Source organism: Mesoplodon bidens, assembly GCF_964165515.1.
Source record: "Mesoplodon bidens genome assembly, chromosome: 2".
NCBI classification, from domain to species: domain Eukaryota; kingdom Metazoa; phylum Chordata; class Mammalia; order Artiodactyla; family Ziphiidae; genus Mesoplodon; species Mesoplodon bidens.
Window position 1 is genome coordinate 74,807,323 of NC_138177.1, and position 16,923 is coordinate 74,824,245.

Below are 16,923 nucleotides of genomic sequence, written 5' to 3' on the forward strand. Positions count from 1 at the left end.
AAGAAAACTAAAACAATCCAAACATGATTAATAAGTCCTTAAAAGTTTAAAACTTTTAGAGGAAAGGGAAGGAAGTTTTGAAGGAGGAAACACAAGAACAAGGAAGGGGGAAAGCTTTAAAAGAAAGGAGGAGGGGGGAAATCAATGGGCCTCTCTTTTATTTGGTGACAAGCAAGTGCAAGAAAGTTCATCTGTAATTTGTTCAGTTGTCTGTCTTTTGCACATCCGTGTTCTGGCCAGAAAGGACTTTGAGGTTTTTCTGCAGCACGTGAGCATCAGTGGGCTCTATCCTCTTACAGTAGTTCTTCTTTGTCTCAATAATCTCAAAGCCAAACTTTCTGTAGAAGTCAATTGCAGACTCATTGCTGATCTGGACATGTAGATAGATGTTGTCAAAGTGCTATCTTTTTAACAGATGTTTAAGACATGATTTAACATTTTAGTTCCTATTCCTAGCCTTCGGCATGGTGCCAGACATCCTAGTGTCACGACGTAAAGTCTCTTCTGATTCTGTGAATGATCCACCCTACAGCATACTGCACCTACTGCAATACCATTGAAATAGGCAAGTTTTGCTGGCTCGCCAACCTCCAGCACATTCTTATAGAACTTGTCATTGGAGCTGACTGGAAAGATGACCTGGTTTAATCTCTTCATCTGTTTAATATCATGTGGTGTCACATCTCCCAGCTCGATCCGGCTCCCTTTCATCTTCCCCGCCTGCTGAGGCCGTTGTTTGTTACCACCGATATCAACGCCGTTGTCTTTGCCGCCCTGAGCTCTTCGTGCCCTCAGCTCGGGCCGCTCCACCCGGCAAGCCGGCTTCCTCGCCTAGGGCAGGGAGCTGAGAGGGTGACGGGGCCTGCGAGAGCCTAGCGCGTCCCTGCGCCTCCAGAGGGGGCGGGGGTGCTTCCCGTCGCCGCGTTGCTGCCGCCGCTTCTCCACACGTGCAGATGGGGCATTCGCCTCCAGCCCGCCGCCGCAGCAGCCGCCAGCCAGATCCGCCGCCACGCTGTGCTGGATGAGTCTTTCATCCGTTCTCTGTCCTCAACTCCCACACTCCCTGCCCCTACCCCCAGCCCAGGACTTTGGACCTCAACTTGCGCTTAAGAAAATAGAAGCTTTCAGCTGAGAGCTTCCTTGTCTCCCCTCCACCAAAGCAACCAGCCTGCCTGCCTTTGCGCCTGGCTTCCTCATCCTCCCTCCTCTCACAGCTGAGCAGGTGCCCCTCCTCCTCCTAAAGAACTGTCCCTCCACGCGGGTCCTTCCATTCACACACGCTTATTAATACACGCTGTGGACCAGCCACTGCTCTGATCGTGGGGATAGAATCGTGAAGAAGATGGAGAAATTCATGCACTCTTGGAGCTCATATTCTAGTGGGAAAAGTCAGATAATAAACATGCAAAAATTAATATTATTTCAGACAAGAGCTAAGAAGAAAATGAACTCAATACATAGAAAAGAGAATGATGATGATCATGGTGATGATGATGATGAGGGTGCATGTGTGTATGTGCTTGGGAGGCCATGAATGACCTTTCTGAAGAATTAGCATGTGAGCTGAGACTTAAAACAGTGCAGCTGCCAGGCCTGTTTTTTAAGTCCTCCAGTCCTCAGTTTCTCCTTCTTTTTCTATCTTCAATCTTCCCCTCTCCACCGGATCATTTCTTAGTGTCCTTTATCCTAAGAAAAAAGAAACATCAAAAGTTTCTTTGGCTCCTTGTTTCCCTCCAGCTATCACCCCATTTCTCTGTTCATGTTCACAGCCAAACATCTTGAAAAACAGTCCACTAAGACCATCCCTGACTCCGAACCACCCTTTGTTCCTCAGTCCCCTCCCCTATTCTATTCTGGCTTCTGTGCCATCACCCAGACTACTCTTCTCAAGGCACCAGCGACCTCTGTGTTTCCTGACCTATTAATGTTGTTTGACCCAACTGATTCGCCTTGCTTTCTTGGGCTCCTCTCTCCTCCAGTCTCTCCAGACCTCGCCTTCCTTCCCTGGATGCTCCTGATCAGCTGGCTGACCAGCTCCTCTCCTCCACTGCCAACCTTGAGACCTTGCAGTGTCCCCTGCTCTGTGGGGCCGCTTCTCTTCCCCTTGGGTGATCGCAGCTATTACCACAACTTTATTCCCACATTACCTTCTATGTGATGATGACTCTCAAATGTGTATTTCTGGCCGAAACATCTCTGAGCTCCAGGCTTAAATATCCAAATACCTATTAGTTTTTATCTCTCTGTAAGGCTCCACCATCCACCAAGCCTGAAACATGGGATTGTTTCTCCATTTTTTTTCTCTCCTTTACTCCATACATAGAATCCACCTGTTAAAATTTCCTACCAAGCACTTTTCAGACACATCCTCTTCTGTCTCCACTGCTGCCATCTATCATCTTTACCCGTAATAACAGTAACAGGGCCTTTCATACTTGCTCTGCCATCCATCCTTTATCAACTTTGCAGATGGTGTCATCTTTTTTTTTTTAAACATCTTTATTGGAGTATAACTGTTTACATTGTTGTGTTAGTTGCTGCTGTATAACAAAATGAATCAGCTATACTTATACATATATCCCCATATTTCCTCCCTCTTGTGTCTCCTTCCCACCCTTCCTATCCCACCCCTCTAGGTGGTCACAAAGCATGAAGCTGATCTCCCTGTGCTATGCGGCTGCTTCCTACTAGCTATCTATTTTACGTTTGGTAGTATATGTAAGGCCATGTCACTCTCTCACTTCATCCCAGCTTACCCTCCCCACTCCCTGTGTCTTCAAGTCCATTCTCTACGTCTGCGTCTTTATTCCTGTCCTGCTCCTAGGCTGTTCAGAACCATTAAAAAAAAGATTAGATTCCATATATATGTGTTAGCCTATGGTATTTGTTTTTCTCCTTCTGACTTACTTCACTCTGTATGACAGACTCTAGGTCCATACACCTCACTACAAATAACTCAATTTCATTTCTTTTTATGGCTGAGTAATATTCCATTGTATATATGTGCGACATCTTCTTTATCCATTCATCTGTCGATGGACACTTAGGATGCTTCCATCTCCTGGTTATTGTAAATAGAGCTGCTGTGAACATTGTGGTACATGACTCTTTTTGAATTATGGTTTTCTCAAGGTATATGTCCAGAAGTGGGATTGCTGGGTCGTATGGTAGTTCTATTTTTAGTTTTTTAAGGAACCTCCATACCATTCTCCAAAGTGGCTGTATCAATTTACATTCCCACCAACAATGCAAGAGGGTTCCCTTTCCCCCACACCCTCTCCAGTATTTATTGCTTCTAGATTTCTTGTTGATGGCCATTCTGACTGGTGTGAGGTGATACCTCATTGTAGTTTTGATTTGCATTTCTCTAATGATTAGTGATGTTGAGCATCCTTTCAAGTGTTTCTTGGCAATCTGTATATCTTCTTTGGAGAAATGTCTATTTAGGTCTTCTGCCCATATTTGGATTGGGTTGTTTGTTTTTTTGATATTGAGCTGCATGAGGTGCTTGTGTATTTTGGATATTAATCCTATGTCCGTCACTTCCTTTGCAAATATTTTCTCCCATTCTGAAGACTGTCTTTTCACCTTGTTCATGGTTTCCTTTGCTGTGCAAAAGCTTTGAAGTTTCATTAGGTCCCATTTGTTTATTTTTGTTTTTATTTCCATTTGTCTAGGAGGTGGGCCAAAAAGGATCTTGCTGTGATTTATGTCATAGAGTGTTCTGCCTATGTTCTCCACTAAGAGTTTTATAGTGTCTGGCCTTACATTTAGGTCTTAATTCATTTTGAACTTATTATTGTGTATGGTGTTATGGAGTGTTTTAATTTCATTCTTTTACATGTAGCTGTCCAGTTTGTGCAGCATCACTTATTGAAGAGGATGTCTTTTCTCCACTGTATATTCTTGCTTCCTTTATCAAAGTTAAGGTGACCATATGTGCGTGGGTTTATCTCTGGGCTTTCTATCCTGTTCTATTGATCTATATTTCTGTTTTTGTGCCAGTACCATACTGTCTTGATTAGTGTAGCTTTGTAGTATAGTCTGAAGGGAGCCTGATTCCTTCGGTTCTGTTTTTCTTTCTCAAGATTGCTTTAGCTATTCGAGGTCTTTTGTGTTTCCATACAAATTGTGAAATTTTTTGCTCTACTTCTGTGAAAAATGCCATTGGTTGTTTGATAGGGATTGCATTGAATCAGTAGATTGCTTTGGGTAGTGTAGTTACTTTCACCATCTTGATTCTTCCAATCTAAGAACATGGTATATCTCTCCATCTGTTTGTATCATCATTAATTTCTTTCATCAGTGTTTTATAGTTTTCTGCATACAGGTCTTTTGTCTCCTTAGGTAGGTTTATTCCTAGGTATTTTATTCTTTTGTTGCAGTGGTAAATGGGAGTGTTGCCTTAATTTCTCTTTCAGATTTTTCATCATTAGTGTATAGGAATGCAAGAGATTTCTGTGCATTAATTTTGTATCCTGATACTTTACCAAATTCATTGATTAGCTCTAGTAGTTTCCTGGTAGCATCTTTAGGATTCTCTATGTATATTATCATGTCATCTGCAAACAGTGAGAGTTTTACTTATTCTTTTCTGAACTGGATTCCTTTTATTTCTTTCTCTTCTCTGATTGTTATGGCTAAAACTTCCAAAACTATGTGAATAAGAGTGGTGAGAGTGGGCAATCTTGTCTTACTCTTGATCTTAGTGGAAATGGCTTCAGTTTTGCACCATTGAGGACGATGTTGGCTGTGGGTTTGTCATATATGGCATTTATTATGTTGAAGTAAGTACCCTCTATGCCTACTTTCTGCAGGGTTTTTATCATAAATGGGTGTTGAATTTTGTCAAAAGTTTTTCTGCATCTATTGAGATGATCATGTGGTTTTCTCCTTCAGTTTGTTAATATGGTTTCTCACATTGAATGATTTGCGTGTATTGAGGAATACTTGTATTCCTGGATTAAATGCTACTTGGTCATGGTGTATGATCCTTTTAATGTGCTGTTGGTTTCTGTTTGCTAGTATTTTGTTGAGGATTTTTGCATCTATGTTCATCAGTGATATTGGCCTGTAGTTGTATTTTTTTGTGACATCTTTGTCTGATTTTGGAATCAGGGTGATGGTGGCCTCATAGAATGAGTTTGGGAGTGTTCCTCCCTCTGCTATATTTTGGAAGAGTTAGAGAAGGATAGGTGTTAGCTCTTCTCTCAATGTTTGATAGAATTCGCCTGTGAATCCACCTGGTCCTGGGCTTCTCTTTGTTGGAAGATTTTAAATCACAGTTTCAATTTCAGTGCTTGTGTTTGGTCTGTTTATATTTTCTTTTCTTAATTTAATTAAATTAATTAATAATTTATTTTTATTAGTTTCTGCTTTATAACAAAGTGAATCAGTTATACATATACATCTGTTCCCATATCCCTTCCCTCTTGCGTCTCCTTCCCTCCCACTCTCCCTATCCCACCCCTCCAGGTGGTCACAAAGCACCAAGATGATCTCCCTGTGCTATGCGGCTGCTTCCCATTAGCTATCTACCTTACGTTTGGTAGAGTATATATGTCCATGCCTCTCTCTCGCTTTGTCACAGCTTCCTCTTCCCCCTTCCCATATCCTCAAGTCCATTCTCAAGTAGGTCTGTGTCTTTATTCCCGTTTTACCCCTAGGTTCTTCATGACATTTAAAAAAAAAATTCCATATATATGTGTTAGCATACGGTATTTGTCTTTCTCTTTCTGACTAATTTCACTCTGTATGACAGACTCTAAGTCTAGCCACCTCATTACAAAGAGCTCAATTTCGTTTCTTTTTATGGCTGAGTAATATTCCATTGTATATATGTGCCACATCTTCTTTATCCATTCATCCGATGATGGACACTTAGGTTGTTTCCATCTCTGGGCTATTGTGAATAGAGCTGCAATGAACATTTTGGTACATGTCTCTTTTTGAATTATGGTTTTCTCAGGGTATATGCCTAGTAGTGGGATTGCTGGGTCATATGGTAGTTCTATTTGTAGTTTTTTAAGGAACCTCCATAGTGGTTGTACCAATTCACATTCCCACCAGCAGTGCAAGAGTGTTCCTTTACCTCCACAGCCTCTCCAGCATTTATTGTTTCTAGATTTTTTGATGAGGGCCATTCTGACTGGTGTGAGATGATATCTCATTGCAGTTTTGATTTGCATTTCTCTAATGATTAATGATGTTGAGCATTCTTTCATGTGTTTTTTGGCAATCTGTATATCTTCTTTGGATAAATGTCCATTTAGGTCTTCTGCCCATTTTTGGATTTTTTTTTTTGTTTGTTTTTGCTTTTGAGCTGCATGAGCTGCTTATAAATTTTGGAGATTAATCCTTTGTCAGTTGCTTCATTTGCAAATATTTTCTCCCATTCTGAGGGTTGTCTTTTGGTCTTGTTTATGGTTTCCTTTGCTGTGCAAAAGCTTTGAAGTTTCATTAGGTCCCATTTGTTTATTTTTGTTTTTATTTCCATTTCTCTAGGAGTTGGGTCCAAAAGGATCTTGCTGTGATTTATGTCATAGAGTGTTCTGCCTATGTATTCCTCTAAGAGTTTGATAGTGTCTGGCCTTACATTTAGGTCTTTAATCCATTTTGAGCTTATTTTTGTGTATGGTGTTAGGGAGTGATCTAATCTCATACTTTTACATGTACCTGTCCAGTTTTCCCAGCACGACTTATTGAAGAGGCTGTCCTTTCTCCACTGTACATTCCTGCCTCCTTTATCAAAGATAAGGTGACCATATGTGCGTGGGTTTATCTCTGGGCTTTCTATCCTGTTCCATTGATCTATCTTTCTGTTTTTGTGCCAGTACCACTGTGTCTTGATTATTGTAGCTTTGTAGTATAGTCTGAAGTCAGGGAGCCTGATTCCTCCAGCTCCATTTTTCGTTCTCAAGATTGCTTTGGCTATTCGGTGTGTTTTGTTTTTCCAAATAAATTTTGAAATTTTTTGTTCTAGCTCTGTGAAAAATGCCAGTGGTTGTTTGATAGGGACTGCATTGAATCTGTAGATTGCTTTGGGTAGTAGAGTCATTTTCACAATATTGATTCTTCCAATCCAGGAACATGGTATATCTCTCCATCTATTAGTATCATCTTTAATTTCTTTCATTAGTGTCTTATACTTTTTTGCATACAGGTCTTTTGTCTCCTTCGGTAGGTTTATTCCTAGATATTTTATTCTTTTTGTTCCAATGGTAAATGGGAGTGTTTTCTTGATTTCACTTTCAGATTTTTCATCATTAGTGTACAGGAATGCCAAAGATTTCTGTGCATTAATTTTGTATCCTGCTACTTTACCAAATTTATTGATTAGCTCTAGTAGTTTTCTGGTAGCATCTTTAGGATTCTCTGTGTATTGTATCATGTCATCTGCAAACAGTGACAGCTTTACTTCTTCATTTCCAATTTGGATTCCTTTTATTTCCTTTTCTTCTCTGATTGCTGCAGCTAAAACTTCCAAACTATGTTGAATAAGAGTGGTGAGAACGGGCAACATTGTCTTTTTCCTGATCTTTGTGGAAATAGTTTCAGCTTTTCACCATTGAGGATGATGTTGGCTGTGGGTTTGTCACATGTGGCCTTTATTATGTTGAGGAAAGTTCCCTCTATGCCTACTTTCTGCAGGGTTTTTATCATAAATGGGTGTTGAATTTTGTCGAAAGCTTTCTCTGCATGTATTGATATGATCATATGGGTTTTCTCCTTCAGTTTTGTAATATGGTGTATCATGTTGATTGATTTGCATATATTGAAGAATCCTTGCATTCCTGGAATAAACCCCACTTGATCATGGTGTATGATCCTTTTAATGTGCTGTTGGTTTCTGTTTGCTAGTATTTTGTTGAGGATTTTTGCATCTATGTTCATCAGTGATATTGGCCTGTAGTTTTCTTTCTTTGTGACATCTTTGTCTGGTTTTGGTATCAAGGTGATGGTGGCCTCGTAGAATGAGTTTGGGAGTGTTCCTCCCTCTGTTATATTTTGGAAGAGTTTGAGAAGGGTACATGTTAGCTCTTCTCTAAATGTTTGATAGAATTCGCCTGTGAAGCCATCTGGTCCTGGGCTTTTGTTTGGTGGAAGATTTTTAATCAGAGTCTCAATATCAGTTTTTGCACATTATGTAAATTATATAAATGGAACCATACAGCATGCCTTATTTTGAGCCATATGAAATTGTCAGTATTCAAGAGTTTTAGATCTTCATAAAGGCAATTTCATGTGGTTCACCTTAATACTCTCTGTGTGTGTTGTGTGTGTGTTTCCTTTCTCCCTCACTTAATTTTTACTTGTGAGAATCATCTATGTTGATGTGTGTAGCTGTACATCATTCGTACACATCACTGTACGTTATCACATTATGTGACTGTACCACAATTAGTTTATTCATTGATTGGCATTTGTGTAGTTTCTGATATTTGGCTATTACGAATAATTCTAGAATGAACATTCTAATATCTGGCTTTTTGTGACCATGTGCTGGATATATGCCTAAGAGAGGAGTTCCTCTGTCATTGGCTCTCCTGATATTCAGGTTCAGTAATTGCTGCCAAAGTGTTTTCCAAAGTGGCTGCACCAATTTGCACTCCCACAACCTCTCCAACACTACACATTCTGTCTTTTTAATTTTAGCTCTTCCAGTGGGTGTGTTGTTGAGGTTTTTATTTGTACTTCTCTGATGAATAATGAGGTGAACATGCCCTTTTCATGTGCTCATTGGTCATGGGCAAATATTTTGTATTAAAAGGTAGTGCACAGTAAAGAGTTTCAAGACTTGGGAAGAGTGGGATATTTTCTCTAATAGCCTGGACTACTTTTTTCTCAGACTGCTGTGCGGGAGGAAGTCCCTGTCTTCTGGTGCTGAGACCAGGGGAAAGGAAGTGAGCAGAAATGGAGAGGGGATATGAAGACTTCCCTTTCTCCTTTCTGTAGGGTTGGCCCTGGGTGTGAGAAACTTGTTCTGCATCCAGCACTCAGTTTTCTGCCCTGATGTGGTGTGTTCCTGGTCCTGGGGTCCTGGGGCAGATGTCTTTTCAGTGACTGGTTGGCAAAGGCTATTTTCACTACATTCAGAGCAACCTGTTAGGAATTTAAGTGCAAGACTAAGTGAGACTGAAAAGACTAATAAAATATCGAGTCCAAACTTCCTATAACCTTCTTGGGTAGTCATTGGCCATTTCTTGCATACTTTCAGTGACGGTGAACTCACTACTGCATGTGAAGTCCTTTTCATTGCTGGGCCATTTAATTCCTGATATGAACAGAAATCTGCCTTTCTGTACCCTGAACTCACGGACCCATGCTCTTTCCTCTGGGATCACATTTGAAAGGTCTGAGGACAGCTGTCGTGTGCCCTCTAAGTCTTGCCATCTTTGTATGAAACTCCCCCATTTCTCACTCACAGCTCACGTGACAAGAGGCCTCGCCCTTCTTCTCACATTCATTTGGATAGAGTAAAAGTTGGTCAGTGTCCGTCTTCAAGGGCCGTGTCCAGGAGGAGACTCCAGAGGCTGCTGACCTGCCCAGCTCCCTTGCAGATGCATCTCTCTCTGTGTTAGCACAGAGAGAGCTGCATCTGCTCCCAGCCTCTACATGGCCAGCCCCTTCAGATCATTCACTTTTCCATTCAGACCTCACGTGCTAAGATAGGCTTTTCCAGACTACCCGACTAAACAGACTTCCTCACCAGACACTGTCTCCTCACCTTGTTTTAGTCTGTACATTTTCTTATTTATGCATTTGCTTAGTTGCTTTTCGTCTGTCTTCCTGCATTCATCTAAGCTCTGGGGGGCAGATCTTTATGTATCTAATTCACTACTGTATCTCCAGTGCTTGGAACAGTGCTGGCCCATACAAGCCTCTCAGATTTTCTTTAAAGGAAAGAAATGGTGGGGTTCAGATTTGAATCCCAGCAGTCTGATTCCTGAGCTTACGTCCTGAACCCCCATGCACGTTGCCTCCACCCCATACGTTATTTAACTCTGTCTTGCACATTTAGCCTTCCTCCCACTCTGTTAGATGCTACCTCTCTGTGCTCTTGCCTTCGCAAGCACCTGGCTTTGGCTGGGCCCCAGTGTGTGCGACCATCTCTGACTCAGGCCCAGCGCTTCCATGGCCAGTAGGTGGTGTTGTTGGGAAGAGAAAAGGGGTCCCCAGAGCTTTTAAAGGCTGGCCAGTGGTTGAGACTGTTGGAGAGGAGGAGAGATGGGGACCTTCAGGTTAGATGGCTCTGCCAGCCCACCTGCCTTTTCTTCTAGCCATTTCCAGGTGTGAGGCCAGTGTCTGTGGGAGAGAAAAGAGAGCAAGAGTGGGTTGAGTCCAGACCTGGTGCCCATTGGCTGAGATGTCCTGGGGCTAATGGTGTTAGTGGGTATGAAGAGGGAAGACGTGGGGATATCCCCCACTATACTACCTCTCTAAGCCAGGACCTGCCAGTTCGAGCTTATACAGGGCTGATCTGGCCACCTGTCAGTTGATCTAATGTCCTCCAGCCAACACACACACACACACACACACACACACACACACACACACATGCAGAATGGGGCTAGGGAGGGAACCAGGCCGCAGGCACTAAGCCTTCTGAGCTTGCGGTTTTATGGAGAGGTCTTCCTATTCCAACCTTGGGCTGCAAATTTCTCCAGTGTGGAGAGTCTCATTTGCTCTCCCTCTGTATTCCCGTACCATCAAGCAACGTGTCTTATACATGCAGGTACCTGGTTAGGGTGATCATATCGTCTTGGTTCTTGGGGGACTATCCCAATGTTAACACCAAAGTCCTGCATCCTGGGAACCCCCTCAGTTCCAGGCCAGCCAGGATGATTTTGGTCACCCTAACAATAAAAGAAGCCTCCTTCATCTCTGCCTCAGAGGACATGCTGGTTGGCTGACTCCGAGAGTGTCTAAAACTTAATGTGGTTGGTCCTATGAAGGCAGCCAAAGAGCACAGCCAGGCCCATGAGCCATCATCTGGGGCTCTCGTGCTGACAGGAGACACAGGCCACTCACACACAAGGCAGCTCTAAGGGACCACAGACCCCTAGGGACCAGTGTGGGTGCATGGCGCCCAGGTTGAAGTGCTGCAGGGGTCTCCCTCTACACGTAGGAAGTGGGCCTGACATCATAGAGGGTTTCCTGGAGGAGGTGAGTTTGAAACACATGGGTCGGCAGACACAAGCAGGAGGAGGATCCTAGGTTGGAGAGGGGCAGGTGCAGGCGGTAAGGAGGCTACGATGGTTGTCAGGTGCACATGCGCGTGGAACAGATGGACCACACTGGCTCAGGAGAGAAAGCAGGTCCAGAAGGCAAGGTAGTAAGGAATAAAGGGGAAAGAGGTGTGCTAAACTCTGGCTGAGAAGATTGGATTTGGAAGTTAGTGAGGAATTACTGTAAGGTGCCACTCAGGGCTGAAGTGTTTGGCCCAAAACACATATTTAGAAAAGTCCTAAATTTGGGGGAGCCACTTCCCATCACTTACCTGTCCTCCTCCTTTCCTTTAGCCTCAAGCCGTGGTCCACTCTCTGCTGGTCGCCAGGAGTTTGGACCCCCGAAGGGCCTCTGGGGAGTATATTAGAGGTCAGAGTAATTTCCTCTGTCTCCTGACCTCAGGGTCAGGTCTTCTGAATCTCCCTGTCCCATTAGGCTCCTCTGCCCCCAGTCCCAACTCTGTCCAAGAGAATTAGATGAGTGAGGTGAGTCTCAGTGCTAGACAAGCAGAGAAAAGCCTAGCTGTCACACTGGTATCATCAGCCCCTAGTTGTACACCTCCAGTTCGTAGAAGCATGACAAGTCCAAAAGCAGCTCCTGTCACCAGCAAACAGATCTCATCATATGAATTTTCTTAAACTGAACCCAAATTTGTATTTCTGCCTATTTCTCTTTCAACTCCATCCTTTGTAAACTCACAGAAATCCATTTCCTCCCTCACAAAATCACTTAAAATACCTGAGCACGGCTATTCTGCTCCTTTGGCTAATTTCTTCTCTAGACTAAATAGATTACAACAGTTGCTACAGTGAAAGTCCTCAGGCCACGGTTCCATCATGCATCCCCCTCCCCTGGGGCCTCTGGAGCCTGTCATGGGGCCTGTGCAGAGCGGTTCTCCACAAACAGCTACCAAAGGAGTGGATGAACCCCACCACCCTCCTTTATGCTCCTGTCAGTTTGCATCTTCTTCTCTTGGCACACAGAGCCCCTGGGTCCCACGCTTGTCAAATATTGAGTTAACTGGGTCAAAAGTTGAAGTCAAATCAAGTTAGAGAAAATTTAAGTTTATGGTATGAACAAAAGGACAGTTTGCAGAACTGGAAGACTTCTAGCAGAAAGTGGCAAGAAGCTGAGAAAAAGAGGGTTGTAGCTTGGTTTCTTTTCTTTCTTTCTGTTTTTGATGTGGACTTTTTTTTTTTTTTTTTTTTTTTTGCGGTATGTGGGCCTCTCCTGTTGCGGAGCACAGGCTTCGGACGCGCAGGCTCAGCAGCCATGGCTCACGGGTCCAGCCACTCCATGGCATGTGGGATCCTCCCGGACCGGGGCACGAACCCGTGTCCCCTGAATCGGCAGGTGGACTCTCAACCACTGCACCACCAGGGAAGCCCAATGTGGACAATTTTTAAAGTCTTTATTGAATTTGTTACAATATTGCTTCTGTTTTATGTTTTGGTTTTTGGCCCTGAAGCATGTGGGATTTTAGCTCCCTGACCAGGGATCAAACCCGCACCCACTGCACTGGGGAGCAAAGTCTTAACCACTGGGCCACCAGGGAAGTCCCTATAGCTCTGTTTCTAAAGTGAGGAAGTACATTGATCTCTACCGTGATTGGCCACTAGAAGCCTGCATCCCTTTTTGGCTAACGGTGCTACACAAAATTACTCTTTTGTAGCTGATTGACTGGGGAGCTATGAAATCATGCTGACACGAGGAAAGCTTAAGTTTGCTTATGGTCAGAAGCCAACATTTTGGGGGAATCAGGACAGTTTTAGTTTTGGTTATGTGGCTGTGGGTGTTTGATGGAGGGATATATGAAAACTATGGCATCTGTTTGTGGTTTTCTTTAACAATTGTCAACCAGGACTCCTAGCATCTGGGACTCTCCCTGGTAATCCCCCTACCCCACTTCTGAAAGGCTTCAGCTCAGATGCAAACAGCTGAGGGAGTCTAGCTGCCATGGGCTTGGTCCTGGCTGTCCCCATGGCCCAGGTCTGTGTCACTAGGGCCCCAGCCTCAGCAGCAGCAGCAGCAGTGCAGGAAGGGCTGGGTCAGAGCTCTGTGAGCACAAGCACGGTGTGGTGGTTCCTATGACAGAGCTTGATGAAGGCCTGCTGGCTCCCTGATGTCTGCTCCCCTATCTGCAATCTGCAGGTTTGTCTCCCTCCCTCTGTTGAGGCCTCCCCTGTAATCAGCGGGTTTTCCTCTCTTGGATATGGCCGGACTCTCCCTGCTTGTCTGCCCCGTGCTTCCGCTCAGCATCTGAGTGTCTGATCTTGGACTCCAATATGTGCACACTTTTAATGCCAGAGATCAAAGACATTCCTTGGGCTTGAGCCAGGCTGGAGAAATGTCCTAGAGCATCCTCAGCCCAGTCAGAAGCTTCCCTGCTGGGAAGGCTCTCTGGAGTCTCTTTTCAGGCTGGGGCCCTGGGGAGCAGCTGGCTTATTCCAAAATTGGAAAATGGAAGAGAAAACTTGTCCCAAGCAGGCAAGAGAACTGATTCAGACCCCTGGAGATGTTCAGGGACTTGATATGTGCAGGAGGATTTGGAAAGTATCCTTTGGCATGTATGGCCTGTGGAAAGACAGCTCTCTAGCTCTGCACAGGGATGCTGCCTGCTTGGATCTTCAGCACCTGGCAGCTGTAGGTGATCAGTGAGTGCTTCTTAGGTTCATGAATGAATGAATGAGAAGAAGACAGCTTCTAGAAACTTCACCTGTGTGCCATGGGCACTTTCCTCATGCAAATAAGAGTCTGTTGTGGAGTCAAGAGAAACTCTGGTTAGAATCTTGACTTCACTACTTACTAGCTTTGTGAGGCCAGACCAGTTCCTTAACAAAGGGGCAATATACACCCCCTGAGGCTACTGTCAGGATTCCTTTAGAGAATGTGCATAGACCTCAGGGCCTGGCACTTGCCACCTGCAGACTCAGTGAGTGCCTGAGGGCTCCATGTTGCCACTTGAAATCTCCCCCAGGTCATCCTCCAGCTCTTTCTTGCCTTAGAAAATCTCCAAGATTGAGACACTGGGGTGGTCCCAGTGCTGGAACGACCTCAGTTCAGCCAAACAGCTGAGACCTTGGGCTCCCCTTTAGGGAGGGGCTCTCCTGGCCATCCATGGGGGCACAGCCATACAGGTTGAGGAGAAAGAGGGACCCGGGGGGATGAAGGAGGAACCTCTTTACCCCTCAGGAGGTTGGCCCTTGACTCAAGCCTCAGGGTCCAGGTCAGACCTCAGGGCACAGCTGAGAAACCGCCATTGGTTCTCTCCTGTAGTTCTGGAGTCTACTCGGACTTTTCATGCAACCTCAGAGCCCACAGTCTTGTGTATCCTCCACAACTGGGCAGTGACAGGGTGCAGGGAAGTGACACAGGCTGCCTGACTTTTCTGAAATCTGGCCAGATGGTAGGGCAGAGTTTGTGTTCATCTCAGAGGCACACCTAGGTCTTCCTTCTGACAGGTAGGCTATGCGTGTGGGTATCATGGCTCTTCCATGTAATTCCCCTCCTACCCATTTTAGCCCTTTTGTCTGGAAAACAAGGATCAGAGAGGAAAGATGCTGTAGTGGAAAGAATCCTGGACCTGAAGTTTTGAGGCCCCAGCCCCAGGTGGATTTTCTCAGATGTAAAATGTGGGCATAGGTGAGCCTATGATATATTGTGGATGGGGGTGGGATGGTCCAGGTGCCCCTTAAGGAAGCTTCTTTGAGCATGGCTGTTCTATGTACCTTAGAAGGCTATTTCTTTTTTTTTTAAATTAATTAATTAATTTATTTTTGGCTGCATTGGGTCTTTGTTGCTGTGCACGGGCTTTCTCTAGTTGCGGCGAGTGGGGGCTACTCTTTGTTCCGGTGGGTGGGCTTCTCATTGTGGTGGCTTCTCTTGTTTCAGAGCACGGCCTCTAAGCACCCGGGCTTCAGGAGTTGTGGCTTACGGGCTCTGGAGTGCAGGCTTAGTAGTTGTGGCGCACAGGCTTAATTGCTCTGCGGCATGTGGGATCTTCCGGGACCAGGGCTTGAACCCGTGTCCCCTGCATTGGCAGGTGGATTCTTAACCACTGTGCCACCAGGGAAGCCCTGGAAGGCTGTTTTTTATTCCTATTCCAGATTCTCAAAAAAGGAAAAAATAGTCATCACAAGCACAGCGGATGGTTGGTTGGTGGAGAGGAATGAGCACACATCAAGTCAGGCATGTTTTAGGATCAGCTTTATTCCGCATTTTACCTTCACCAGGGGGAAGAAAGCAAAGAAGCTGGAGAACAGACCAGCCTGCACCACACAGTCACAAATCACATCTCTAAAGAGTGTACATGGTTGAAATAAAGGGCGTAAAGCAGGTCAGCAATGAAGCACAAAGATCAACCATCAGGACCCCAAACGTTTCATCTCGTCTTTCCTTATTGGCTGTTTGGAATCAATCTTTTACATTTCATTTAGTTTTCTTTTTTTAAAGCACAACCAACATTCCAACATCTAATCATTTTCTGTTCTTTTTTGGGGATGCAGAGACAAAATTACCCAGTTTTTGATTTTTGCAACATCACCAACTTCTTCTCCACAGCCATGGTGTTGGTGATCCACACAAAGACCACCAAAATTCAGTTTGTTTTGAGGCTCAAGTGAGAGGTTGATGCTCTGAAAGAAGGATGGAGGCATCCTTGGCTGTTACACGCCCAGGGCTGGGTGAATTTTTGCCCCAAATGAGCTGAACTAGGCTTCTTTGGTCGCCCCTGATAACCACATCATTCCTACAGCAGAGACATTCTAATAGATTGTTGACAACAACATTTATTCACAGAGGTTGAGGAAATACAGAGAGAACTGTCTTCAGAGACACAAACCAAGTCCTGGAATGCTGAAGAAGCCAGGAGGCAAGAGCAGGGTGCACATAGACGTACCCATAGGAGAAGGTCACCATGACAGGGGTTGGAGTTGGGCTGGGATCATCTTCTTGACCCCCAAATGGCATTACGAGCAGCTACTTTCCCTTGCCAGGGGGTAAGCACTTCTCCTGGACTTTCTGTGGGCAAACCTCCACACGTTTTGTCTGAGATATCTCCTGGCATGTCTCCACACACTGAAGTGGGCTTTGGTCTTGACATAGAGGTAGGCATCGGTCTTAGCCTTGCTGTAAGAAGTTTTCTTGGTTTAACTCCTGGCACTGAGGAAGACACATCTCTTGAGCTTGCACTGGGCACTTCTTTTGGCAAGGGTGCTGGCATGGGGGGATACACAGCTGCTCAGCCTTTGCCTGGCAATGCCCTTGGGCCTTTTGAAGACATGGAGGAGGCATGCATGGCTGTTTGCACTGCTGCTTATTAAAGGACATCCTAGGGTGATTTGCAGGACCTGAAACAAACACAAGCTTTGAAATTATTTGCATTAACAGTAACAGGCTGGGAATTGGCAGGATGAAGGATTGTTAGAGGGGAATGGGGAGCGAATGATTATTAACACTAAGAACTCATTTTTCTGCTGATTTTTATTCCTTTCTCTTTTCTATCCCTAGTTTAGCTCTCTCTGACAACCGTCTCCTAGGTGGGGATATTCTCAGAGCTTTTGTCAATATCTATAGGCCAAAACTGCTAAACCCAATCCTTCCATGGGTCTTTTCCTTCTCTCCTGTTTGACTAATCTTTTTGAAAATTAGATGCAGGAGACTAGGTAGAATACACAGAATGGTTTGAGAAGCCCA

General features: G+C 44.5%; 1 protein-coding gene and 1 pseudogene across 2 annotated transcripts; both read right to left on the reverse strand.

Moving 5' to 3' along the window:
- Positions 1 to 202: 202 nt before the first annotated feature.
- On the reverse strand, positions 203 to 759 carry LOC308612021 (N-alpha-acetyltransferase 50-like; annotated as a pseudogene). The gene has a single exon. The product of its transcript is annotated as an N-alpha-acetyltransferase 50-like (transcript).
- Positions 760 to 16,206: 15,447 nt separating this feature from the next.
- PRR9 (proline rich 9) lies at positions 16,207 to 16,557 on the reverse strand (the record flags this gene model as incomplete). Its single annotated transcript, XM_081225416.1, is given in 2 exon segments — positions 16,207 to 16,347; positions 16,351 to 16,557. Coding segments are annotated over 2 exon segments (348 nt in total).
- Positions 16,558 to 16,923: the final 366 nt, after the last annotated feature.